We start from the raw sequence: 26,072 nt of genomic DNA on the forward strand, positions 1-26,072 counted from the left end.
GATTTCCGCGTGTAGCATGTATGTGTAACATACCACGATAGTAACAAACTAGAATGCATCATTTATCATTGATCGCTTGATCGAAATATGCCCGTTCAGTTTCGCGCGTTTTTATCGCAGTTGAAATTTTATATTGGAAATGTGTAATTTTTCACATGTTAAGCATTATTTCGTTAACGAGAAGAAACAGTATTATATCGTTCTCCCTCTCTCCCAACGTAAATTCCTTGAGTACATGGTCATCGTCGTTAATCTTAATAGAACTCGGGCTCGGCGCGTCCACAAAATCCACACGCGGCCTCATGTATCTCGTCTCCGACTGTTTGCACAGGCAGCCGGAGGACCTGCCTGTAGCTCCTAGTTTCGGCAGTGCTAATAGTTCACCGAATATACTGTCCCCTCTTACCGGGACGACGAAGTGCTTGCGAAGCGTGGAGGAAGATCCGGAACAGGATGCGAGAGAGAAAGTCGACGGTCAAAGGGATGTTACTGCGGGAAACACAAGGAGCACGATCGACAGGCGGGGAGATGAAGAAAAAGACATACGAGTGAAAAGAGAGACAGCAACAGAAGAAGAGAGAGAAAGAAGGAAAAAGAGTCATTCGTCTTGATGCGTATACGCGAAAAGTGCATACGCGGGGGAGGAAAGAGTGATGGAGAGGAACGGGTGGAAGAAGGCGAGAGAAAAAGTGTTTCCTCCCGTTGGAACACGTTGGAACCGCTACGTCGATGAAAATCGACGACGTGGCGCGAGTCTCCGATCTGAATCGCGCAGCTCCATCGGGTGTGCGTGTACGCTATAAATTACGCGAGGCAATTTTTCCAGGATCAAGACAGACAGGGAAGACGGGGCGCGGGATCGGTTCCCACTTAATGGCAGTTACACGACGCCTCCCTGTTGTACTCTTGTCTCGTACAAAAATCTTTACGCGGAAAGTCGCACGTAATGTGAAACGGGGGTGACTTCGACCGGAACGCCGAGCAGAATTGGGCGAGAGATTCAGCGCTTTTAATTGCTCCGAATCGCTCAGGCTTCTCTTTTCTGATTCCGCGACGTTTTAGAGACTTATTGATGACGAATCTTTAACGCTAAGGAAGATAGATAGAAGGAAGAAAGAAACGAATGGAAGAAAGCGGGAAAATAAGTGGACATGGTAATGACTACTTATTTAGTTCATGAGTTGAACATGATTTCTTTCTTCATATTGGATGAATGAAGCAGGAATTATTTTTTATCGCCAAACATCGAACGGAAGTGCATATAAGGATTGACTATGGCGTTCTCGCGATTATTTTGGGATGCACAATCCTGAGCGATTCCAGAATACATTTGTCGAGACACCGGTTATTTGCCCATTTCTGCTCTGTTCAACATGGTGGAAGAGGAGGCCACGGTATCCGTGGCGCTGTTACTCTCGGAAATCTACCACGACCGCACGTAACTCCGAGCGAAGTATAATAAATACGCTTTGCATATATTTACAAGCACGCCAACGCATATTCGGAGTTACGGCTGTGACTACAGTTGACTGTGCGGAGACGGAAAAGTTCTCTTCGATAAAAATGACGGACTCTCGATTTCCGCGTCATTGCTTACTTTTTACGAGTGCAGCCGTAGAATCTGTCGAATTTGCTTTCTCGTTTTGCTCGTCTCGTTATCAAGAAAAATTTATTTTGCATTACTTTGAGAGGAAGTTCGCCGCGTAAAGATAGCGCAAGAAACGACGTTAACAGCTTGAACAACACGTAAAAATCGCGTTACCTCGTGCGCGTCGTCCCGAGTGACTTTACAGCGAATTTCCCGCGAGATTTTACATCGATAATATCTCATCCTTGCGTAGCTTCTCGTAAATTTCACTTGCTCGATATAATTCCTATCGAACTCTATTTCTTTTTCTGCATTTGTTTCTAAGACACAAGATTTCTCTTGGAAATATACAATGAAAATGTATATTTCTAAGAGAAACCTTGTGTCTTAGAAACAAATAAGACATTTTTCGTATTTTTCCTGAAATAAATGATCTCAACGGGATACTCGAGAGTTCGTCACATAATCCCAAAACGCGCTCTTCCTGCCTCGAATGAATGTTGAATCCCCGTTCCATCCTCTCCGCGAGTGTCGGTCGGTCGAAGTTACCTTATCATACCGACGTCCCTTTGTGAATACAATGTCGTCACGGCGCAAACATCTGGACGTCTCACGTTTAGAGACCACCATCCACTACCAAAAGACTCACTTCGCTGCACAAACATACGGCTTGCCGAAGCCAGTTTTAGTGGCGCGAGAAAATCGTATGTTCTCGATCAGGAGGAATATTCCGACGGAGCTCCGGTGTCCATCACTCTATGCCTCCTGCTTCTTTCTTGAGAAGAGGAGGACGGACAATAATCCAGCACTGGGAGTCCTCTTCGAGACAGTAGCACCGGAAGAGGAGATGCGAGGCTCTTCTTCGTTCTCTCCTCTTTTCTGCGCGACGACTGCTCCCTTTCTCCCGCGCGAACGCACAAGTACTTTAGAGTTTCACGGATCGCAAGGACGATCAGGCACACGTCGCCGATGTTCGGTCGCCCGCGGGGTTTGTGAGCACTTACAGGACTCGCGAGGATCACAGCAGCGGGATGTAGGGAGCAGTCGCAGGACCGTACGTGGTCCGCTGTCATCATGTACATCTACACGCGTTTGACGCGCTGACGGTCGCCGCCGGGACGTCGCGCCGGGACGTCGTCGCGTCGCCGGTTATCGACGACGCCGTCGTCGCCATCGCCCCCGTCGTCGCCGTCATCGGGACGACGCTCGCGGCCGCGATCAGCAGTCGATGGCGGTCCGGTTCGCTTCGACTGTCCGCCGAGGCTGGCCAGCTGGTGATCAGCTCCTGCCAGCAGCCAGGCACACCGCTCAGGTAGGCTAGAAGGAGTAGTATGAGGCACCCACCTAGGCACCCGCCGCCCCCGGCCTGGAAGGCGGCGCAGCCGCTCGTCTGGTTTTCCGTTGTCGGCCTCTGCACTTCGGGATGAGAGACCCGGTCCACCTGCTGGCTGCCGGTCCACGAGTCCGCGTCCACGGCATTCTGTCGGGCGTCCGTGGCTGTATTATCCTGGACTTGAATCTCCTGGTGCACCACTGGCGGTTGTGGCTTGTCCCTGTCCAGATCGTCCACCTCTACTGACGTCTCCGTACCGAAGAACACCAGTTTCCACTCCTCCAATGTGTCTGGAACAACAACGGCGGTTACATTAGCGTGGTTCGTAAACTGCAGCGTCCACTACTTGAATCGGGAAATAGTGCGACATAAGAGATCGAAAGCATCGGAGACAGAAGGAAGTTTTAGAAGAATGTTATTTCGATCTATAAAGTAAAGATTTGAATGATTCTGTGATGACAATTGAACTGTTTTTCTATAATATTTTTATTTTATATCTAAAAATGGTTTGTCTCTAATACTTTCTATAAGTTACGATGTTTTACGTAAATCATATATTTGTGTGACATTATTGTAATAACAGTTTAAAATATAAAAGATGCAAGCGTGCTAGAAAAAAGAACTGCAAGTTTAATAGGAGGATAAGTTGAAAAGAAAATACTGCGCTTTTTCGCAGTATCATAAAATAATAATTATCTACTTTTATTTTTACAATAGATGTACACGCATGCAGACATTCATGTCACATTCAACTCTAATGTATTTTACGTGATATACATACTGCGGCTTCGAAGAACGGAAATGAGATGATTTCCGTGCACTCTCCAGATTCTGATGAAAGGAGCTTTGACGTATTATTTCAGTGCAATATCCAAAATTATAAATAAGATCATTTATATGTAATATTCTGCATAAAAAGTGTGTGTGTATGTGTGTGCATGTATGAATATATTTTTCAAGCAGAACATAAGTGGAACGCACTTAGTATTGTAGAAACTGTAATAAATCATACTATAATAAATAATCGCAAAACGCAAAGTCATAATCCGACTATCGATTATCACTTTTTTTCAGCTATTTATTAAACGTCGCGCTTTTCACTTTCGCAGTTCCACGACCTTGCCTGCAAGTATGGCGCAAGATATTGAATCGCGCAGAGATAAAGACGGTAAAATAAAAAGACTTTAGGAGACGCGAACGAGACAGTGAGAGGAACGACAGGGACGTTGACGACGCCGTCGGGAAATTAATAAAGCGTCACGATACCGTCGAGGAAAGTTTCGTGAGCTGAACTTGTTCGCGAGAACAACGGAAGGAGCGCGCAGGAAGAAGAAAGGAGGTCGAGTCTTGATTAAATTACAGTTAAAAATAACTGAGTAATCAGCGACAAGTCTCCGCGCACACATTTACTCAGCGCGATGTATACGACACTTGGGATTAAATGCAAAGTGCTTTGCAACGAGACTCTGTAAGAACTCGTTGGACGATTATCGTTTTTACGTCGGATGAGATACACCTGCACGCTTTCATCGTGCCGCGAGCAGGATGGAAAAGTGAGGTAAATGGGAGCTGAGTTTAAGTATTGCATCTTCTTCCGGCCAGCCGTTAAGGGTTGAAATAGAATTACTCGATACTAGAACGCTGATTTGCAGTATCACGCTAAAATCCTTCTTAATCAAGAAATAGTTTTTGAAAAATGGATGACGTAAACGATGAAAAAATATAGTTTTATTTTGAGATTGAAATGTTTCGTTTTCTGGCCCTTAATCTATCACTAAACGAAATATTCTTTCAGTCATCAAGAGCAAATTTACTTTTTTGAAGATTAATACTAATTAATACTTTTTTTACATTCAAACTGTGCAGAAAAATCGGAAACGTACATGTAGATCCAAATAAAATCATTTCTATGGGAAAAGTTAAATTTTTCGCAGGCGACGGAAAGTGAACAAACGACCAGGAGTCAAAGCGGTGGAAAAGCGAATTTAATTTGTCGCTGCCCCGTGACTAAACCGTGTTCGTGTGTATCGTTTTTTCGTCGACGTTCGGACGCAAACTACAGGTTGCCGTCTGTAATAAAGTCGTCGTTAAAGTGCTTCTGTTACGAGGATACTTTACAGCAAGCAAGGTGGCAGTAAAGTGTCAAATGCCGCGATAGTTGGACGGCTGCTGCTTCACAAAAAGTATCGAGAAAATAATTTGCCAGCAATCACCTCTGGAATGGAAATGAGATGGAGAATGCTGCAAATACAAGAGAAGGATGGCGTTGGTGGAGAAAAAATGTCAAAATTCAATCGGGACAACGTGGCGCGATTCCTGTAAGACAATAGGACGTAAAGGCATTGTACTCGAAGGATCGTTAGCATCGAGCTATCGATGGGGCGAACTTCAATAATAATGCCTCGAGAACGGAAACCATTTCGCGGGGCAAGTGAGCGAAAAAATTTCCAATCACGGCGGAAATTATTTTTAGCAATCATGATGGACGAGAGGAGCCGCTCGATCACCACCACGATGAGATTCACTCGTTCGTTCACGTCGGCTTTTCCATTTCGCGGTTTTCCGTGCCGTTCGCGTCGCCGCGTTTCATTGAATGTTGAGCGATTTGCGGTCGTACGGCGATCCAGAATTTGGGAATCCGGGAAGGAGATAATGAGCACGACGCGCAATGATGGTCACGATTGCGATTTGTGAGAATTCGCGCCGAATTACGTTGTTGCTTTGAAGAGAAATAATTTTCAGATTATCGATATCACGGTATTTCTCGAATAAATGATATTGAAAGATAAATTACGCTATAAAATCAATAAAAATCATATAGCGTTAATTACACTGCCAGCTTCTATTAAATGTTTTCGTATATCAGTTACCTTTCAACGACGAATCGAGAACTGAAATGCAGAATTGTGAAATTTGCGATAAATGCGATACGTAGATGAAAAGCGGAACGCGCGATATGGTCTGCAGGTCTGCTAATGATTTGTACTTCGCGCAAAGGAGAATAATGGGGTACAAGACGGTACATATGCGTGCAATGCATTAGATAACCGATGCGCCGGTGGCTGCACATGGAGCTCATCGATAACCAAGTCATTGGAAGTTTTGATTGAAGGCCATATATATATGTAGCGCACGTTACCGGCCTAGATAAGTTTTCCTATTATCGACCTGTCGCTCTTGTAAGGGTCCTCGATTATAGCAACAGGAAGAAGCGACGTAGGAAATGTCAACGTGAAGAAAAGCCCGATGCTTAGCCTGAAGAGAGGCAAAACTGTAGCTCCCTTCAACTATACTGCTTACGAGAGGCTTTACGGAAGTTTGGCGGATGTGAATTTAATGGCGAATACCTTATAAATGAAAAAGTTACTTTATAATGTACATCAGCAAAATGCAATATTTCACGAGTGGCAAATCAAAGCAAACTGGCAATCCTTTCAATAATAAAAACGCAAAACCTAGTTTTAAACACAAATAATCCAATAAAATGTGATGAGAGAACATTCGAATTCATTTCTGTTCGTGCACATCAATCATGCAAATACGTGGGAGATACAGATTTTACAGTGATTCAATAGGAAATAAAATATTTCACAGTGCAATATACTCTTAATAAAATAATAAAAGCACATATACTTTTAATGTATTTTCGATGTGATTGCTAATCAGACATTAATGAATTCAGTAATTTTTACAATCTAAACAAAGTAGAGTTGCCTTAAATTACCAAACATTAAAAATGCACTTACGATATTATCCAGATTTGTTCAACATATTATGTAAGCTAAAGACATCCCTTACGCGAAACAAAGTGTTTCGTAAATAAAAACCACAGATAAGTTTCATTTTCAAAAGAAATAAATTGGAAAAATCGAGAAAAAGAAAATCCATTAATTATTATCCATTACTTCATAACTTATGCAAAAGTATCATTCCAACCGGAACATTCTGCACACAAGATAGAACGAACGTAGATAACACAAGATAAAATCGTCCACACACGCATATAGGGTGCTATATATTAACTACCAGTGATATAGCCATACAAACGAAAGTAACGGCGATTACAGTGTGGTCGCAATCAACGAAACAATAAAAGGGAAAATACAAAAACCAAATTTCGTCGAGCCCGTTTAATCTTCGGGTTTTGCGCGATACGGCAACTCTCTACTTTCCACGCTTCGCGTATGGGCGCGGGCGGACGCGTGGCAGCAAATGGGAAACGATCGAAAGCTGCGAAAATGATCCTCTTTTGTTGTCGTACAAAATACTGTCGTTAGTTAAGAATAAAGTTGATAGGCTGATGTTATTAGTCACGTGTTTCAAATTACCTACACACGTAACTTTTTTCGTAGGATTGCTTCGTTAACCGCGTCTGAATAGAGATAATTTTTTTTCGCAAAAAAATATACACGTTTTATATTTTTTAATTTCCAATACCAAGCATATATAATATAAAAAATATACGTTGTCTAAGAATAATAAAAGTTACTGAAATGCGTTAAAATCATAAAAATCACGTTTTTTATTCGAACTTAATGCAGAAGTTTTATTGAAAATGGCCAAGATTGTTCAAATCGATTAAAGTAAAAATCAGTTATATTAATTATACGCGATAAAACTGTGTAGGAGTTAAAGTCGGCTTCCGATCGTCACGCATTGAGCAACCGACGCGTCTCGCCGTTCGCAGACATCTAGATACCCTTGTCCAGCTGCGGCGGGTTCCTAGGGTCAAATTGCTCGTCCTGCAGTAGATCTCCCTTCGCCCTGATGGCGAGCTGCTGGCCAGCACCGCGCGCTCCACCATAAACTGGATAGAGCTGCTGGATCTTGGGGTACTGCTGAAACACCGCCGGAACCTTGTTGGTAGCGGTCTTCGCCGGTGGTTCCAACAAGATTAGCCCCCTCTGAAGGGGCGAGGAAGTCACCATATCAACGATTCTGTGCCGACTCATAACCGCGGTCTGCATCTTCGTCGTGGCGATTATTTGGCTGGTGCTGGTGATCGGGCTGGGTGTACTCCTGCCGCGTGGTCTCAACGTGATCAAACGCACATCTCCGGCCAGGTTGCCGGATCCCCTGTTGACTGCAGTGAGGCCCCGCAGGGTCTGCGCGGTAGGTTTCGGGTTCGGCCGGTTCGCCGACTTGCCGTTTTTGTGCTGACCACGAGCCTTGCCTTTCCGCTGCGACTGCATCTGAGCGTTCACCACGTAGGGCGGGCTTAGGCTGCCGGACTTGTCGGACTTGTGCTGCGCCTGTTTGCCCTTCACTAAGGCGTTCGGGCTTTTCTGATTGGTCTCGCGCGATTTCACGAACGGTCGTCTCGGTACGTTCATGCCAGCTGGGTTGTACAGCGCGTACTCGGTCCGATCAGGCAGCGTCGCGGTACCATAGAAGATCAGCGCCCACTCGTGCAGAGTTGCGCGTCCTTGATCCGGCAATGCAATCCAAGAATGCAGCGAAAAGAAAGCGTACATCGCGGTGATTAAATGAGTCATGTGTAGAGTGTCCTCGCGATACTCAATAGAGAACCGCTCGATATGCGAGGCACGATGTGGTATGCCGAGAATCACCGATTAGGGGATTAACTGTCGTAGGGTCAGACCGTCGTTAAACCGTCGATTGTCGGACGGAGACACAGCACGAGATTGCACCCTGGCATACCTCGGTGGAGGATCTTAAAGTGGGTTGAGAGGGTCGGAGGTGAGGATCAACTGAGAATACCGCGGGAAGCCCTTCTTGCTCGATGACGCGCGAGCACGTCGCGTTCGAGGGCGGCAAAACACGCTCGCGGAGTATTTGCATTGTAGTACAAACACCGGCGGGGTCTAAGAGCCACCCGAACATCTCGTCTCCCGTAACGTAGCTCGCCTTACGCCATACAGGTCGGGGGAAGTCACTCATAAGACGATCGTAAGGAAGTTTATGCAGCCATCGTAGGCCTTAATGAGCCGGCGCAAGTGCAGTTCGAGGTGCTTTTAACGCGCTCAGTATCGACGACATTCGCTCCGACGGTGAAAGCCGTCGCGCTGCTATTTCGTTAAGGGATAAATAGGGGTGGCTTTGCGAAAGGACTTGCAGCGCGAATCCGGCAATTATCCGCCTCCGAGAATAATGCACTTTCTTAGGTGATTGCACGCGTGCGCACAAGTAGAGCTTATGTAAGAGCCCTCCCGGTGGCGTCCTAGACACGAGACAGCTTACGAGAATACCATGAATCCTGGCAGGCACGACGACCGAATCGGCATCGCATTGCCGAATGCGCATGCAATGCGAAACATGTTTAAGCCATTCCGCCCGGATGTCACGTGTATGAATGAGTTAATCTCCTGTCACGCAATCTGCCTCCGCAATTGTAGCGGAAGCAAGAGAGGAACGTTCCCTCTTTGAAAAGGCGAATTTCTCTCCATTCTACCTGATCGTTTTTAACGTGAGCATATATGAATTAGATGATGACAATATCGGCAAATTCCCTCGGGATTCTCGGCCGGCAACTGACAGGACAGTTAGTAACCGTGACCTTATGACGGCACTGCTAAGACTGCTTGGAAACTACTGTTAAGGTAAGTACGCTAGAATCCTATTTGAAATTTAGATCAGTGAAGGGCATCTCCGAACGCTCGGGCTAATGTCAGCGTAATCCCGAAGACGCTTTGCCTTTGACATTTGAATCTAGAACTATGCGAGCGTGCAATGATCCCTTCTGGATATTAGCTGATAACGATATGTATTCAATATAATGCTTATGAAAAGATTATCTCTATATTTACAGCGTTTAAGGTAAAACGATTATTTTATTATAGAAGACGTCGCAATATAAAATTCTCGTGGAACATTTTTCGAATAATTTAATTGATCGTTCCAGCAAAAATGCTAATTATAAAGTTCTTAAAAAAATTCAGTTACCGATTTACATGGAAGTCGTAAGCTGACTTTCATGAATATTGTAAACGACATAATTTTCGTGTCTGGAAAATTGCGACAATCTAATTCATTAAAAGTCACGAAATTTCAAAACTCTGATACAAACTGACGGGAAAGCTACGAATGCGGCGTACACGCTCTGTACCCGTCAAAAGTTAGAAGTAACTTTCATTAACATCTGCTCGGAGGGTTAATGCTAAATCATTCATTGAGAATTGCGCGATATTAGTTTCAGCTCTAATAAACAGCTCCGATTTTATTTTAATCGGTTTAATTAACGGATCAACGTTAGTAACATCAGCGATGGGAAACACGAAACATTAAAGATGTAGATGCAGCCTCGATGCTGCGCCGATTAGTATCGCATATTGAATCGCTCATCGTTAATGTTATCAAGCGTGTCTTGATTTGCGCGCTAAATGAAGTTTATGTAAACAAGTGCAATACGACTTACCGAGGTATCGACCCTCATTGTGAATTTCTAACTTCCAGACACCGTGCGGCCGCTCTCCCCACGTGTGTACCGACATGAATGGCCACTGGCTGAAACCCGCTTTCGAGACATCGTGTGGCCTCTTAGCGAGAAGAGTGCTCTTCGTGCCCTGTGGCGACGTTAGGTGTATTTGAAGATCACCCCGCCTCGTCGCCATCAGCGATACCTTCGCCTGCGACAAGTGTATCGTTGCACCGTTGTTATCGCAGATCATGAAATTTTTGCGTTTATGTCACCGACACTTCGAATTTTCCACGTGGATTTTTCGGTGAACAGAGGCGAAACTTGACAAATCTTTAAAGCAATGATACTTCAGCAATCACATAATGCACTTAATCCCGGTAATTAGCTAATTCAAGAGAAAGATGCGTAGCGCGTGGACCGCGCGAGGTAATCCTGCGCCGTGTAACTAATAATTCGATGAGAGTAATTAACTTGGCTCAATTAGTTCTGTAATGCAATTTGGACACGGTCGAGTAATTACGCTTCGCCAGCAGATGAAGTCGTTAATATACTTTAAGTTAATTTGCCGAGAATCGGGTAACTGTTTAGCATGAGTAGTTACAGTTTGCCTTGCACTTTGCTGTAAATGACGTAAAACGATGGCAAATATCGGTTCGCGTGAAAGGAAAAGTAAATAACATTTTGCCGATTCTCAGTGATAACCGGAGGAAATGTCGTTTTCGAAATCCAGCCTTGAGTTTCGATGAATGCCGAATCCGCTAATTAGCAATGTCATGTGTAAGCCATGCGCTCAACTTACCTGAACATGCTCGAGAAAATTAACGCCACTGCACTCCTTGACATGTAAGTCGAGTATCAATTGGCTCTTTGGCGGTATTGGCCTGGAAAGCATGAAATTCAGATCAAGCGCTAAGCTCGCGCGTAAAATTCTTCGTAAATACTTTTAAGCAAATACACTTTTCATTGTTTAAGGGGGTATTCTAGTGTAGCATGTCAGAAAAATCGAATTTTTTTGGCATATTTTGCAAGTATATGGTATGGAAAATATGTCTGCGAGAAGATTTAGCCCGATTCGCAAAATTAACAAAGTAATAGCACCTAATAGAAAATAACCTCTGGCGCGCGCTCGGCGGTTGGACCGCGCGGCACACAACAGAGCATGTGTTAGTATTTTAGATAGGATCGGAAGATCGTTATTCTTTGAAGGTCGTACATTTGAATTGGAGCCTTTGTATAGTACAGGTTATATAGTACAATGAATCTCTAAATTCATTGATTTGGACTTTTGCTCCAAAACATCTCCATGCTGGCGTGAAAGTTGTTGAAATAGCAACATTCTTGGCAGTTATAATTTTCAATAAAGGATTTATGCCAATTTTAAAACTTATGAACGTGATGGGAGTTAGTATTGGTCAGCAAGCGGTGATGTACGCAAACTCCCGGAACGAAGCTCGTATCACCCGCTTGGAGCGGCGCTCCACTAACTTCTCTCGAGATCAGAGAATGAATCGCAGGGAAGAGAGATCAGCTCTGCAGGACTTCTACGAACAAGAGGAATGTCCCCTGTATGGCCCTGGACTAGCCGATTGATCGTAAGTAACATTATCTCTATGTAATCAGTATGAAAAACTTTAAACGTGTTTTTTCTCGAAACCATGTTTTTCAAATTGGTTCCCATGATATCTCAAAAACCAGTTAATCAATTGACTCAGGCTTTTGCACACATCTTCAGTATATGTGTGGCTATAGCCCCTACCACAATCAAATCGAAATATTGTTTTTTGGAATTTCTGCAGCCCTTCAATGGTGAAAAAAATGGCACAAATCGAAACTTAATTTTCTCAATGAAGTCATGTTTTAAATTTACAACATTTTTTTCATTCTGGTACCTGCTATAGCCACACTCATACTAATTAAGAATCTCTTTGATTTTTTTGTTTCAGATGAGCAGAACAGCTGAAATCATGGGAACCATGGACCAACTTTTTTTTCATGTTCTTATTTAATATCATGTGCAGCGCTTATTTACAGTTATTGTCTACTACAAAAATTTGGAAACATACACCAAATATGTATGAATAAGCAGGGAAAACCCTGCCTCAAAAAACCTTATACTTTTTTCAAAAAAAATTCACCAAAATAGCATACAAATTCCGCTTTTACACTAGAATACCCCCTTAATTGTCGTTCGAGCAACTCGGTTACTTGCGTATTATTTGTTAATCACTTTTATATCTTCCGGATTATGCCACCTCTTGAATATGCATTTAACAACGATTCAATATCGTCTCATTATCGATAAATTACATGTGAGAATAATTATTTTTGTCATTGATATTATCGATATTATCTATATTAAATTTTATCGTTTACGTTATCTCATGATTTCTGTAAAAGTGAATGTTTTTAGATAATTAAGTAGATAAAACACAGAAAGCTCTTAACATCATTATAACAATCGCAATTATACGCATTTATTTATTATTATAAAATATTTGCTTTATACATGAGTCTTTCAAGCAATTGCTTATTATTTTGATATGCGATAAAATGGATTTAGTAAAGTTTAATTTCAAAATGATCACGTGTCCGCTTGATGTAATATGCATCGTCGATCGTTACGGACAATATAAGCGACACATTACACAAGGCTACCATGCAATTTCAGACGGATAAAGCCCGCGTTTGAGGATAGCTGATACGCTCGAATGAGTCTGTAATCTGCGAGAGATGTGTTTGATCTCCCAAAGGACGAATAGCAATCTGTATGGTCGAATCCAACTTCGATTTTCTTCATCTTCACATAGGCACGGTAATATCGGCAAGACATTTATGTAATTATCACATTTTAATCTCAAACTAGTTCTGAAATTAACTTTGCTTTAACACTTACCTGCCTGTATGCGGTGCTGATACCTCGCACTTGTGTTGTTCCGGAACGGTCCTCCACCTTCTCGCTAAACGTACCATGGCAGTGGCATCCATTAGCCCGTAACCGAAGCTGTGGCTCACTGGTTAAACACAGATTCGACCGTAATTAGAACATTAGAACGATTCTTACGTCAACTAATCGTTTAATAAATCTATCTAGATTGTTCGTTTATTTAGTAGAACGACGATGCATTGATTAAAGTATAAATAACGTTGATGTTAATCTATCATATTCCTTAAATCTTTCTTCCGTAAAAAATCGAGACTCTCACGATTCAGTCATCATTTTTTAGTTAAAACTATGATAATATTTGATAATTTCTTTTTTTACATGAACACCGTATTTAATCTTTAAGAGAATTGGACAGTCGTCTTTTCCCGGCTGAGAATTCAGCGATGGCACTTACCGTTTCTGCCAACACCGTTCACCACCCAATCGGGTGCTTGCAGATTTGCAGGCTTGGCGGTTCTGACCACAATGTGCTGCATGTCCCTCCAAGTGAGATCTCTGTTCGCTTCTAGTGCAAGGGCACAAATGCCGGCCGCCAACGGCGCCGATGCGGAGGTACCAGTGTGACTACTGGTGCAATAATGATGCAGATCCGTAGTGACAACCTGTTTCTCACCAGTGGAACCTGAACTGTAGGTGGTAGCGAGTGTGGACGAACACGCTTCGCTGTACCAAGGCACGAGCCCGTTCTCGGTCGCACTGCTGATTGACAGCGTCCAAATGCTGTTGGTGTAACCATCACAGTTGCAGTTGTCGTGGTCTCGACCGCCGTTTCCAGACGCCCATACAAAGATCGAACCCTTGCCGTTACGACCCTGATGAATCAAGGTTTTATATCATCAAAGTTTGTTTAGTCGGGAGAAGCTGGTGGATTTAATACTTCGATTCGTGCGAAATATCGAAGACGATGTTTTTACGAAAGTCTGTAGACCGAGGCTGTCGCAACGCGCTCGAGCGAATTCAGTCTATAGAATTTAAGCCCCGGGATTTAACAGGCATGACTGAGCGCTTTAAGCTCAAGTGAATTTAGGTTTACCGCTTTAGGTACTTTAGACATGGCCGACTCTTTTTTTCAGTACTGGGCTTTAAGACGTTCGCGAAACGCGCTTAAGGCGAAAGGCGCTCAAGAAGTTTGAAACAGTTTGCATGTTAAAGCCGCTTTCTGCGCATTCGAAGACACAGAGCATTGGATAATTCGGAACGATGCCGTTGTTAGGAAGTCGATGAGGTTGAGTGTTTAACGCTAATGGTCTCCGTAGGGTCGAGACCAAATAGCCCCGATCTCGTAACGAGAAACTTCCTATGTTGTACAGTCGTTTTTCGAAGATTGAAAGGAGAATTCTGAAAATTGGATTTTCTCAATTCTCGCCAAGATCGGCGAAGTGTCGGAGATGCTTTGTGTAGCAACTGACCAATTACACGAAAGAAAATTTTAGGAGTTTTCCAAGAAATTAACAATCAAATTAATCATCGATGCAAAAAGCACAGCTGTCATATTATTATATTATAATAATACTTTATATAGCCCTTTCCACATAATATCTTTTTATTTTATTTCTTTTTACTTTATAATAAACGCTAACTAGTAGTATTACGTCTACCGTTACATTGAACCACGAGTCTCTTCTCCGCAGATGTTTCGGAGCTTGTACAATATTCTTTGCGGTATATGCCGTAGTGTACATTGTTCAATTTTACCGAGATTACGGGCGCTTTCGCTTCACCGAGACCGGTGGTCCCGTTATATCGTGATAAGACCGAGCGCCGTGTACCTAGGCACATGTAGGCGTGACCACGAACTCTGAACTCTCTTTGAGGCGCGACGTTAACTAATTCAGTAATATAGTGTTCGATCCTTTGATCAGTAAAGCTATTTGATCGTAAAGTGATAAGGCATCGACCCGGCTGTAACGGATACCTAAGAAGATAAGAAACTGATGATTCGGCCTGTATAAATTAATTAACTATACCAAATTGATATTTTGCGGCAGATTAACATTTTCCGTAAGAACATATTTTCTCTCTACCTATGCCGTTTACAAAATGTAATAAAAAAACGTACAATTCATAATCAACGCCACACTAATCGCAACCACGACAGATTAATCGCAAGCTTTTATATTATCGGATAAAATATTTATTGTTTTACTTGATTTAAATGAATTAGATGTAACAATAAAACTGTGAGAGCCATGAAGGATTTATATGTGCCACAGAGATTTATTCAGTTTGACGTAAATTGTAGTGTGGATGCAATTCTATCAGTTACGAAACGTGAGCCCTATAGTTACGGTGCCGATGACCAAAGGGCGAAACTATTAAGTCTGCTAAACAGACTCCAAAGAGAATTCCGAGTCAGTCGTGTCTACTCGCCTCTGCCAAATATAAGACGATACAGAATCTGATACGGTTACAAAGGGAATTGTCATCGTACTAAATACCCGTTGTGCAATTGCGCGCGAACCTAAGCTGCTGCGAAGATAACGCGGTTTCATTATCTCGGTAGCGTTTGTATTTTGATTGCTTTACATATCGTATAAACTTTAGTAGAGCATCAGACATTAATGTAACTATAATATTATAATGATATATAAAACATATTCAAAAGAGACTAATGTAAAATGTCGAATTTTTATTGTTGCAACGTAGATTACATCTTACTGTGATCTGATCAAATAAAGATAAAATAAAAAAACGTAAAAGTAAAATACAAGTCTCTCGAGACTGATTTGGTCAAACTTTTCAGCGTTCTCTTCCAATTTCTGATCTCCATCCGGACCACGAGAGACTTCGTCCTTGCGTGGATAAAGATTGGTTCCTTGGAATACAAATGTCGATTTTGAACGCTATCGCGTGGGATATCTTAAAAGGACTGACGAGAAGGAAGCAATCTCGACGGAACGACATCTAATATTGCTGCCGAGAAGAGGTTTAAGCGTTGCTCATTTCACTACTCGTTGATCCCATTTACGAATACTCGCCGGATATAAGTAACTTCTGTAATACGCGAAAAATCACGTTATCCGTAAAATATCCATAATAAAACTTACATATAATCCGTAGATAGTAGGTATACATTTTATAACAGTTTAAACAATTTTTTTAACTGTCATAAAATCCTTTAGTTTATTTATTTATATAACTTTAAATGAAATTTTTCCAGCTTCTTTCTACTTGCTCGATGCCTATATGTATTTCAAAGAGTTTTGCATCGACCATACTGACATTTGCATATGACTTACGGCTACCCGGAAGTAAGTTTAAAATGATAATACGTGCTAGAGAAGCCCGGATCGGCCGGTTAAAAGCAGCCAATTAGAAACTTTCTGAGGTCTGACCTCTCGCCGAGGAAGTCTATTAAAGCCAGTCTAGCTGGAGGAGTTCTTCATCGTAGCCGATAATCGAATTACGTCTGTCACTGTTCCATCGGCGACTTGCACGCAGTCAAGAAGTCAATCGTTTGTGGACACAGAAATGGACCAACCAAATGCAAGGGGAACGACAACGAAGAATAATTATTAATATATTATTATATTTTCCAATTTACGATAATATTATTTATTTAATTCTCCCAATAAAATTAATTAATATTAATTTCTCCAAAATTAACTAGTACTAACTTTTTAAAAATACACTCATGTATTTTAGAAAAGTTAGTATTAAGTTTAGAGAAATTATGATCATTGCAAATATATCAAAACAAGATGAACGAATCATCATTAACAACTCGTGCATAGTTTGAACAAATTATATAACGTCAACGATGTTTCAAGCGAGATTGCCATTCGAGTCAAGACTTCGAGTTTTGCAATATAAAACAGCTTTAGTAATTATGTAAGGGAACCCAGGAACTTCGGTCTGAATTAGCAACTAGCAACTATGACTGTCGCAAAATATAGCGGATAATATTACATGTTGCATACGCAGGACAGCGGAGAGTGAGAAGGATCTTCAGTGGAGGCTGTACTAGAGTTTCTCGGCAGTTCTTGATGGCTCCACTTTAATGCCGTGTGTCTGTGCTTTAATGATCGTTACTTAAGGTAGGGGACCCTCTCAATGCTAAAGTTCGCCATTCTAGAATCGCGATAAAGGACCGGCTGCAAATGCGATCGAAGAGTCGCGTCCGCGCGAGACGAATACACATCGGATCGACAATGGCCATTGTCGCCGTTGAAATTCCCAAGATCCCGGCGAACGCTTTTGCATGATACATTTGTGCGAGTTTCATTTCATCCCGCAACGCAGCTGTTCGAACACGAACATTCGAATGGTGTTAACAACGAGCTGACGAATTTTGCTTCTGACGCGAACGAGCTTCGAAAGAGAGCGATGAAATATTCCCTCATGGGAAGGGAAGCGTACTTCTATGTATAGAATAATATCTCATTCGTTGCGTTGTGAGAGATCTTTTTGCAGATGTTGCAGGATACATGTATTTCAACATAATCCAGCATTAGTTACAAACAAGTGGTTTTAATAAATGAGAGATAAATGTGGAAAATTTCATGTAATAATTCTGAACAAAACAAATAAAAATTTGGAAAAAGACAATCTTAAAGTTTAAAAGATTAAATTTGGACTAGTTTTCCTGTTCATTTTTTAGAAAAATAGATTATTTTATTGTATATTCCGATCAATAGGCAAGAAAGGCGAAAGTAATCTTTTAATGTAAGTAAGTTTTTAATGATTTGTAAAGAAATGTATCACATCTTTCAATTATGCTGAAATTGTTGATACTTGATACTTAATACTATGAATGTGTCATACAATAATTAGGAGACACGTGTCTCTTTGTACTCTAAACGATTCCCGAAGAAATCCGTAATAAAGCAAAGATTACGGCACTTGAAGCAACTTCTTCCTGTCTGTTAAGTTCAACAAGGAAAGGCAGTACCGAGTTAAATGTATTCCTTTAGAGCACGAGATATAAGAAATTAGGAGGACGATAATTGACCTCGCAGGAGTTTGTTAACTCCAATCACGAAACCTGTTAAAATCCCTTTTTACTCGCGAAGAAAGATTTAAACAACTGTGAGAGCAATTCCAGAGAGGAATTCTTCGATTCGTGGAAAAATCGCGGAGGAAATCGGGGCTCAATGTTCTCCAGTTACGCACGAGCAATTTCTCGCATCGGTATTCCAGTACCGCGCAACATCCTATTAATTTATCGATCGGTGTTTGTTATCTTACACTAATCTTATTAAAAGTTCAAGTTTTCAATATGGGGAATCCTCGAGTAAAATCTTTAATTAATCTTCGATCAAAAGTCATTCGATCATCTCGCTCTAGAGAATATAGAATAGAGAGGGTAAGTCGAGAGAGAGAAAGTATTTTACTTTGTACTTAATAGTTCCTTTATGCACCCCCCTTTGTGCAATGCATTAACAGACTTGTAACGCGAAGCTTCAAAACCTCTTGTTGCTTGACGTTCAAGAGTAAGAAAGCGTCTTGAAGCACCGTAGAAGCTTCCGTGTCGTACGAGGATACCTCGCAGCTAATTACATTTATCTTGTCATAGCGCGGGAAATTATAGCGAAGAAAATTGCAGTCCTAAGTAGATTATGTTGCTACGTCGAAGTTTGAAGCTCGAGGGCATTCGGTGTACCCATTCTTTTTAGATCGTCAAACGCGGAATAACGAAAAAGATATTAGGCACTTAAAATTATTCAAAGTGTCCTTGATAAGAATTTTTTAATTAGGCAGATGATTTCTAAATGCCTACAGAAAAAAATTGAAAATAAATACAAACGCGATTTATTGTAATTAGTTTAAAAATAATTTCCGTATTTTTCAATCTAAATTCAACCTCCTTTATGCATTCATTAAATCTTATTGGTTATAGTTAAACGTGCATAGAGAATTATTTTTAATCTTTATTTTCATTTAAAAGTTTAAAAATATCAAGACGCGGAAGAATAATTACGTTCAATTAACAGATTAAACATCTTCTGTTATTTTAATAATTCGTATTGAAATACCTTCTAGGCACGTTTGAAATATGAATAATAGAAAATTCTCGGTAGCAAATACTCACTTTGGTAATTCCCTCGATGAAAGCTCTAGTGGCCAATTCACCGGGACCGTCCACAGTTTTACCATCGTCATCCGGTCCCCATGAGGCGCTGTAAATGTCGATGTGCTGGGGATTTAGGCTCAAGGATCTCGCTTCGACGGCATCTGTGACGTCGCCATCTAACATTCGGACACCTGTACGAAAAAGAAATTACTGAAAATCAATCGACGTTACACATTACTGTGACATATTTATAAAAAAGATTTATTTTGTGCAATGTGCATCACTCTATGTACAAATTTCCGACGTTAGTCTCCTAAGAATACTCAATAGTACATCAGCAGTCACTGAATGGTTAAACACGGCATGCAATCTGTGTTTGAGTTAATTATCCCGAACAGTTCCCACGGCGGAGCGCAGGATCCAATTTACAAGGTCGCAATTGGGCATCGCGCTGCGATTTCGATCTATTTCGTATGTAATGCACGTAACGGAGACTGTTGCTCTAATCCAATCCGAAAATGACGCCGTCTCGTGATACCAATTTTGCATATTACAAACATGTGTCGCTCGCGTTCCGCCATCCAACTTTGCGAAACGGAAATCGAAATTCCGTATTCGAGCGCATCGCTCGAAATTGAGCCGTCATTTTCAACAAGTCGATGTTTGAATATCTATATGTCTCTCGTTGAGAGAACAAAAGCTTTCTAATACCTTAGATGTAGTCTAAACTTATCCAAAACTTTAAAACAGTAATTAAATTCTCATATTATTTGTAAAGAATAATAAAAAAAATGTTGTAAAATATAATGTAATAAAAGTTTTTCAAATATTTAGTGTTCCATTAAACTATACGTGCAACAACAAAATTCTACGCAACGTGGCAAGTTTTCTGAGCCTTGGTAATGCATCGGAGCGTAAGGTTTGTTAAGGTACTCACCACCCACACCAGCTCCAAAAGCAACGCCTACAGCGCAAATAGAATTGTTGGCAGTGGCTGCGACCTCTCCGGCGCACCTGGTGCCGTGTCGATTACTATCTACCATGTCGTACCTTGGCATCGGGTCCTCGTCGTGACTATTGACGTCGTAGCTCGCTTGCGGATCCTGTAACAGAAATTGATAGCGGCGTCAATTAAAATCTACACGCTCCACGATGGATTGCACCATTGTATCCCACGTAACGCTCCCTATTTATCGTAACATACAGACTTTTGTACATATACGCAAATAAGATTTCGATAGAAACGAAATACGCGTAAAGCTTGCGCCAGACCATGCGCGATTCCTAATTCGCGATTCGTAGAGATTCATTGGACATTCGGGAAAATTCGTTATTCATCAGTGTAAACCTTTCACTCTATTCGCAGTATATCATTCATAATTCGAATGGATTGATTCGTAACGATTCGCGTCTTTTGAGTTTCGTCAAAAAACCGCTTGGCTAGCGAATCAGTGCGAATGGCGAATCGCACATGACGAATCGACAAATTTTCCCTCCACAATATTTACAAATATATTATATGCGAATTATGAATCGCATAGTCTGGCGCTAGCTTAAGGGAAGCACATAAAATATATTTAACGTGTACCACAAAAAATCCTTAGTAGCATGTTTTTAAAATTCTCTATCAAGAAATTAAGAATGTAACAGTTTTACACGAAGAACACATAGATTCTTTCCTTTTACGCAAGACAGAAATATTTCTCCGAAAAGTAATCGACAAATTAATTAATTAATTCTTTTGTGCAGTACTCTCAAGAAAAAAAGAATTATTGCACCGAATAAAATATTATAATTATTATAATCGTTAAACGAGTGGAATATCATACTATGAATCTTACTACAAATGTTCAAAAACTTTCTTCATCAGCGTAATAAGAAACAGACCGTAGCGATAGGCATTAGACTAATCGGAGTAACGCATTAAGGAGCGCTATTGCGTGTTCGTTAGCTGATTAATGCGATTCACTTTCTACTGCACGTGCAGGTATCTCATTCAACGTAACCATCCATGAATCAATAGCTCGATGCGTATATTCGATAACTTCCATCCGCGCTCAACGCCAATACTTTCAATGCATCCTCGATATGCCTTCGTTTGCCGGATCCTATTGTGCGCGCCGTCAGAATTTTTCCTCTTTTTCTTTCCCGGCTCAACGGGCGTTCGCGCACATCGAATCCATCCATCGCATGATATTAGGCAAATATTAAGCATCTGCGTTTTCTATTCACTCGCGTAAATCTAATGGAAGAGCTACTCTGCAAGATTGCTACGGTCACTGCGGAAGATTACAAATCGTTATTCAATCAAATGTTAGATTGTGATTGCTGCTGGTTCGCAATATTCTCTGTACGAAAGTGAGCGCGTAAAATTAAATTATTGCCGTGCGATTATGAAAAACGTGTTTGCTTTTTGTTTGACACAAGATGTTTAAATTTTATAAAACTCGATGAAATTTTAAGTAAGGATTTTTAGAGGATGTAAATTTTAACTACGATAATGATGCCAAAATGCTCACGTAATTTTTTTGAAGATCAGGATGGTCTTTTTCCAATCCATCGTCGAGAATCGTGACCACGACGCCACTTCCGGTAATTCCCTCGGCCCAGGCGCCCTGCACGTTCATGTCCAAACCTTTTCCCCTGTTCTAAAAAGAAAATCATCAAATTTCATCCGACATCTCACTTCCGGGCAGCAATGTAGTTCTTCACGATATAAAAGTCGGTACGCTTTCACTGCTGATATCGATCGATTTTGTTTATTTGTAACTTATTGATTACAAGGTAAATCTCTCAAAGAAATTGCGACGTGAAATACGAAGCTATATATTTTTCCGTCCACTAGTATCATCAAAAATGTAATAGTTAACGTCGAGTAAAACCTTTCTAATGTAAAATATGATTTTCAATATATTTCTCACAAATATGTTTACTTTTAACTCAAAAAGCACTCCTACCGAATTTTAATTTCTGAATAATATGACTGCGGATTAAATAAACAAATCCATAAATTATTATAAATCCATTCCGTGAAACATGCTTTACTTACCCAACACAAATAGTTTTGTGCTTCGTATAAAGACTACTTTAATATTATATTATCGATTGGAAATGTTCGGCTTACCAAATACCACATCTGAGGCCACCTCTCGTCGTTCAGCATATTTAGTATATTGGACGGACGTTTGATTATGAGATCCCTTTTGGTGCGCGATTTCGCCCGCTGCTGCTCCGCTCGACGTACTCTGGAGTCTTTCATTAGCCTCTGGTGCACTTCGAGATGCGGCTCCGTCGATCTCTTCACCACGGATCGATGCTCCATGTGATACCAATCATCGTTTATCTGTAAGAACACGGTATCGTTCCGTATGAATACTGTGAAAATATCCCGCTGTGGTTTTCGTTATTACAAGTCCATTACAGGGAAAACGAGCGCCCTCGGGATCCCGGTTATTCACCGGACGTTCAATTAGGAGCTAACGATCGCGAACATTTCCGGCAATCGTTCCTCCGTTTCCTATTTTACCGTGCTCCTCAATTGCGCGCGTTTCGCGACTTCAATGAGAGGGAAAAAACGGATGCGGGTTAACGTTCTTGCAGACAGCCCGTAATTCTGGAATCATCGAAGCAATGTAACAAGCTGCTTATACGTGTTAAGCTAACTGAACAAGCTTCCTGACTGTATAAATCAAGTGTAGCTCGAAAGAAGCGCAGATCATGCTAATGATCACGTATTACGTATGCTATTATTGAGTATGTAATAGCATATGTATTACATATACTATTGAGTACGTAACAGCATACGTATTACGTATGCTACGTATTGAGCGCATACATGGCTAGACGTAGAATTTATATTTATTACATTAATTAATAATTTAATACCTAGAATTTGATGAAGTTAAAGAGCTGTAAAGTCGCGTCGTAGAATCGCGGGAGTACATAAACAGACGTATATCAGTTTCGCGACATTAATATTATGCAGGATCAGATCGGGAACACGGGCTCACCGGGCGAGTCGTGGGCGTGAAAATTGCCGCTGCTTCGCATTAATTATCGGGATTGGATTAACGCGAACTCGCGTTCCCATTTTTTCCCATTACTCCCGACGATATGGACAAGATAAATGCCCGCTAAATCCCGAGTCGCGTTTATTAGGGCTACGAGATATATCATCTCTACCGACGGAAATGAAAATGTATACCGGCCATAAAACAACGGCGTTTGATGCGCAAGTTTGTTCCAGCAGGTACAAAAATAAGATTGTACGGTGGAAAAGAGAGGTGGAGGGCGAGCGGGTGAGATAATGATAAACGTGAAAAGTTGGAGGCCAGCTGCTGGCGAGCGGACTTCTTTTGTAGTCGTCTCGAGCGGAGTTGCATTTTTTCATTTCCTCTTTCCTCCCTTCTTGCACCTTCATAATGCCACCTTTGGACGTCCCGTGCATACATTTCACTTTACAAAACTGTTACGCTGCTTCGCATTATTATAATATAAACAAGCCGGGATAAATTAACCTGGTACTTCACTAAATTCTATTGCAGAAATTTTATCACGTTCTTGCCTTTTTAGTGGAATTTAATGAATGTCCAAAGAAAACTGAAACATTTGTTGAAATAAACATCATTTCTCTGTTGCGAAAATCTGTTTCACAAATAATAAAAGTACTTAGAACATAGATAAATAATAATCGTTAGCTACAATAATTTTTAAATAATATTAATATACAAATACTTCATAAATTATGCGTTTATTTGCCGTATCTTGTACCCGAAATACAAATTAAAAATGAGTTCTCGATCACAAAGTTGATATTTCACACGCATCAGCGCGATCAAAAAGTTCGCATAACGCCATCTAAAAGCTCAACAGTGCTTCTTGCGAGGACACTTCTTCGAGTTTTGCTCGCGTACCATCCTGCACTCGTCCATCTTCGTCGGATAACTTTTATTCTCGACAACCGGGCACTTGGTTGGACAATAATCGGAACACGAGTTTCTCGATCGCGGGGAAAGTTCTTTCCGATCCAGAGTGGTCTCGAACAGTTTCCGATCTTTGAACGGAGACGGCGGCATCGCTTCGCCGCGCGGTTGTCTCAGCTCGGCGATTCGCGGCAGGCAAGGATCAAGTCGTCCATCTCCCTTGCGGAAGATCTTCAGTCGAACTTTGTACCTCTGTCGCGTCCATCCAGATGACTTGAATCTCCTCTTCGTTCTCGTCGCTCTCTCTTTACTCCTTCGGCTTCGCGGTCTCTTTGTCGTTTGATAGCGGGATGAAGAAGTCCGTGATCTTTGGAACTGCATGCCGACGTCGACAGGAGAATCGCGAACGGCGGCGACACTCCACATCTCCTTGATGCGAGGACACTTGCTCAATTGGTACTTCAAGCTTGCCACGTTAGGCTTGCAATCGCTGATGTCCGGCACGAGCAACTGCTCCTTCTCGGATCTCTCGATACGACAACGACCACATTTGGTCAGCGTTGGAAATCGTTGGATCTCCGGTTTCGTTTTGCTGGCAGGCGCGGGAAGCGTCAAGAAATCGGCGCACTTATCCTCAAAGGAGACCATGCGACGCGGTGCACTCTTCCCTGATGAAATCTCCCGCGAATGCGCTGCACATTTCGTTTTCGTCTTAACGACTGTTTGGCTGCGCTTACTTTTACTCGGGCTTCCGATGGAATTTTCATGACACGGCCATGCAGTGCCTGTCAGACTAGATTTCCACGGTCCTTTCTTGGGAACAAACATCATCGGTGAAGGTTTAACGGTGATCGTCGCCTCCTTCGAGCAATGGTCGCAATAAGGTGGCGGATTCTCGGTCCAATGTTGGTATCTCGGTGGTGGAGGATCGGGCTTTATTTGATGCTCGTAACTGTCCAGATTCGCTTCTGGCGTCTTACTTTCCGCGAGACAACTCTCTCGTGTATTCGGTGTCTCGGTATTTTCGGGACCCCAACGCGTTTCCGATTCGGAGCGTCGTTGCGTAGGATAAGTAACACGATTCGAATCGTTTTCCTTCGTCATTTTGGATTCTTCTTTGCTGCACTTTCTTGGCGTGTATAATTCCGTGCGAACTTTTGAATAAGCAGATGGAATTGATTTCTGTTCATGACAGAGCTCTCTCTCTGTTGCTGGTTTTCCAGTAGTCCAATAACTTGACGTTGTCCATCTTGTGCGTTTGTCACCACACTCGTCGATTGAGATTGGCGAGCATTCTTGAGGATCGCGTTTCGTTGAATCGCATGCCTGGCGATCATTATACGGCACAGGCTTGTCCGAATATATCGGAAGACTGGATTCGACCGACTGATAATATTCTTGATGGCTCAACAAATCGCTGGAGGATTTCTGACAATTCTCCGCAGATAATTGATGATCGTCGTCACATCTTATGCGCGATTTCTCACAGGACTCTGAGGATTGTTGGTGATCCTCGATGGATCCTTGTAGTTTCTTTGAACAGTCATCTTCGCAGCTGGACTGCGTGCTCTTCCATCGTTTGAGCCGCGTGATTAGCTTTTCGGAAATGTTACGCTGCAAAAGTAACCGATCACCCATTATGGAATCGTTTTGGCCTATACTTTTGAAATTTTTGGGCAAAATCATAGGAATCATAATGTGTGATGCCGATGATTGTGGACACTTTAGGGACTCGTTTAGCACGTGTGGTTCCTGTGACTTTTCACGTAATGAGAATCTCAAGAGTCCAGGCAGAACATTCATCTCGCGGATCTTGTTCCATCGCGACGAAGAAAATTCTTCTTTGAGATAGTTTTCGAAAAATCCTTTTGCTAGTATTCCTGGCCTCTTATAA

General features: G+C 41.7%; 2 protein-coding genes across 4 annotated transcripts in view; both read right to left on the bottom strand.

The window, feature by feature from the left end:
- Positions 1 to 26,072, bottom strand: part of LOC105278329 (furin-like protease 1) — a 220,195-nt gene that overhangs the window by 18,088 nt on the left and 176,035 nt on the right. For 2 of the 3 annotated variants that reach the window (XM_026969219.1, XM_011337351.2), the window contains exons 3-12: positions 22,381 to 22,599; positions 21,776 to 21,904; positions 20,194 to 20,359; positions 19,275 to 19,447; positions 13,638 to 14,055; positions 13,193 to 13,310; positions 11,099 to 11,180; positions 10,297 to 10,507; positions 7,621 to 8,346; positions 2,933 to 3,211 (exon numbers count right to left, since the gene is read on the bottom strand). In XM_026969219.1, coding sequence (XP_026825020.1) covers positions 2,933 to 3,211; positions 7,621 to 8,346; positions 10,297 to 10,507; positions 11,099 to 11,180; positions 13,193 to 13,310; positions 13,638 to 14,055; positions 19,275 to 19,447; positions 20,194 to 20,359; positions 21,776 to 21,904; positions 22,381 to 22,599 — 2,521 coding nt within the window. The remainder of the gene's footprint in view (positions 1 to 2,932; positions 3,212 to 7,620; positions 8,347 to 10,296; positions 10,508 to 11,098; positions 11,181 to 13,192; positions 13,311 to 13,637; positions 14,056 to 19,274; positions 19,448 to 20,193; positions 20,360 to 21,775; positions 21,905 to 22,380; positions 22,600 to 26,072) is intronic. The other variant, XM_011337361.2, reaches the window with a different exon arrangement.
- LOC113561833 lies at positions 23,653 to 25,995 on the bottom strand. The gene has a single exon (XM_026969221.1). The coding sequence runs from the start codon at positions 25,979 to 25,981 to the stop codon at positions 24,122 to 24,124; it is 1,860 nt and encodes a 619-aa protein (XP_026825022.1). The 5' UTR covers positions 25,982 to 25,995; the 3' UTR covers positions 23,653 to 24,121.

The sequence above is a fragment of the Ooceraea biroi genome, chromosome 4 (assembly GCF_003672135.1).
Source record: "Ooceraea biroi isolate clonal line C1 chromosome 4, Obir_v5.4, whole genome shotgun sequence".
NCBI lineage: Eukaryota > Metazoa > Arthropoda > Insecta > Hymenoptera > Formicidae > Ooceraea > Ooceraea biroi.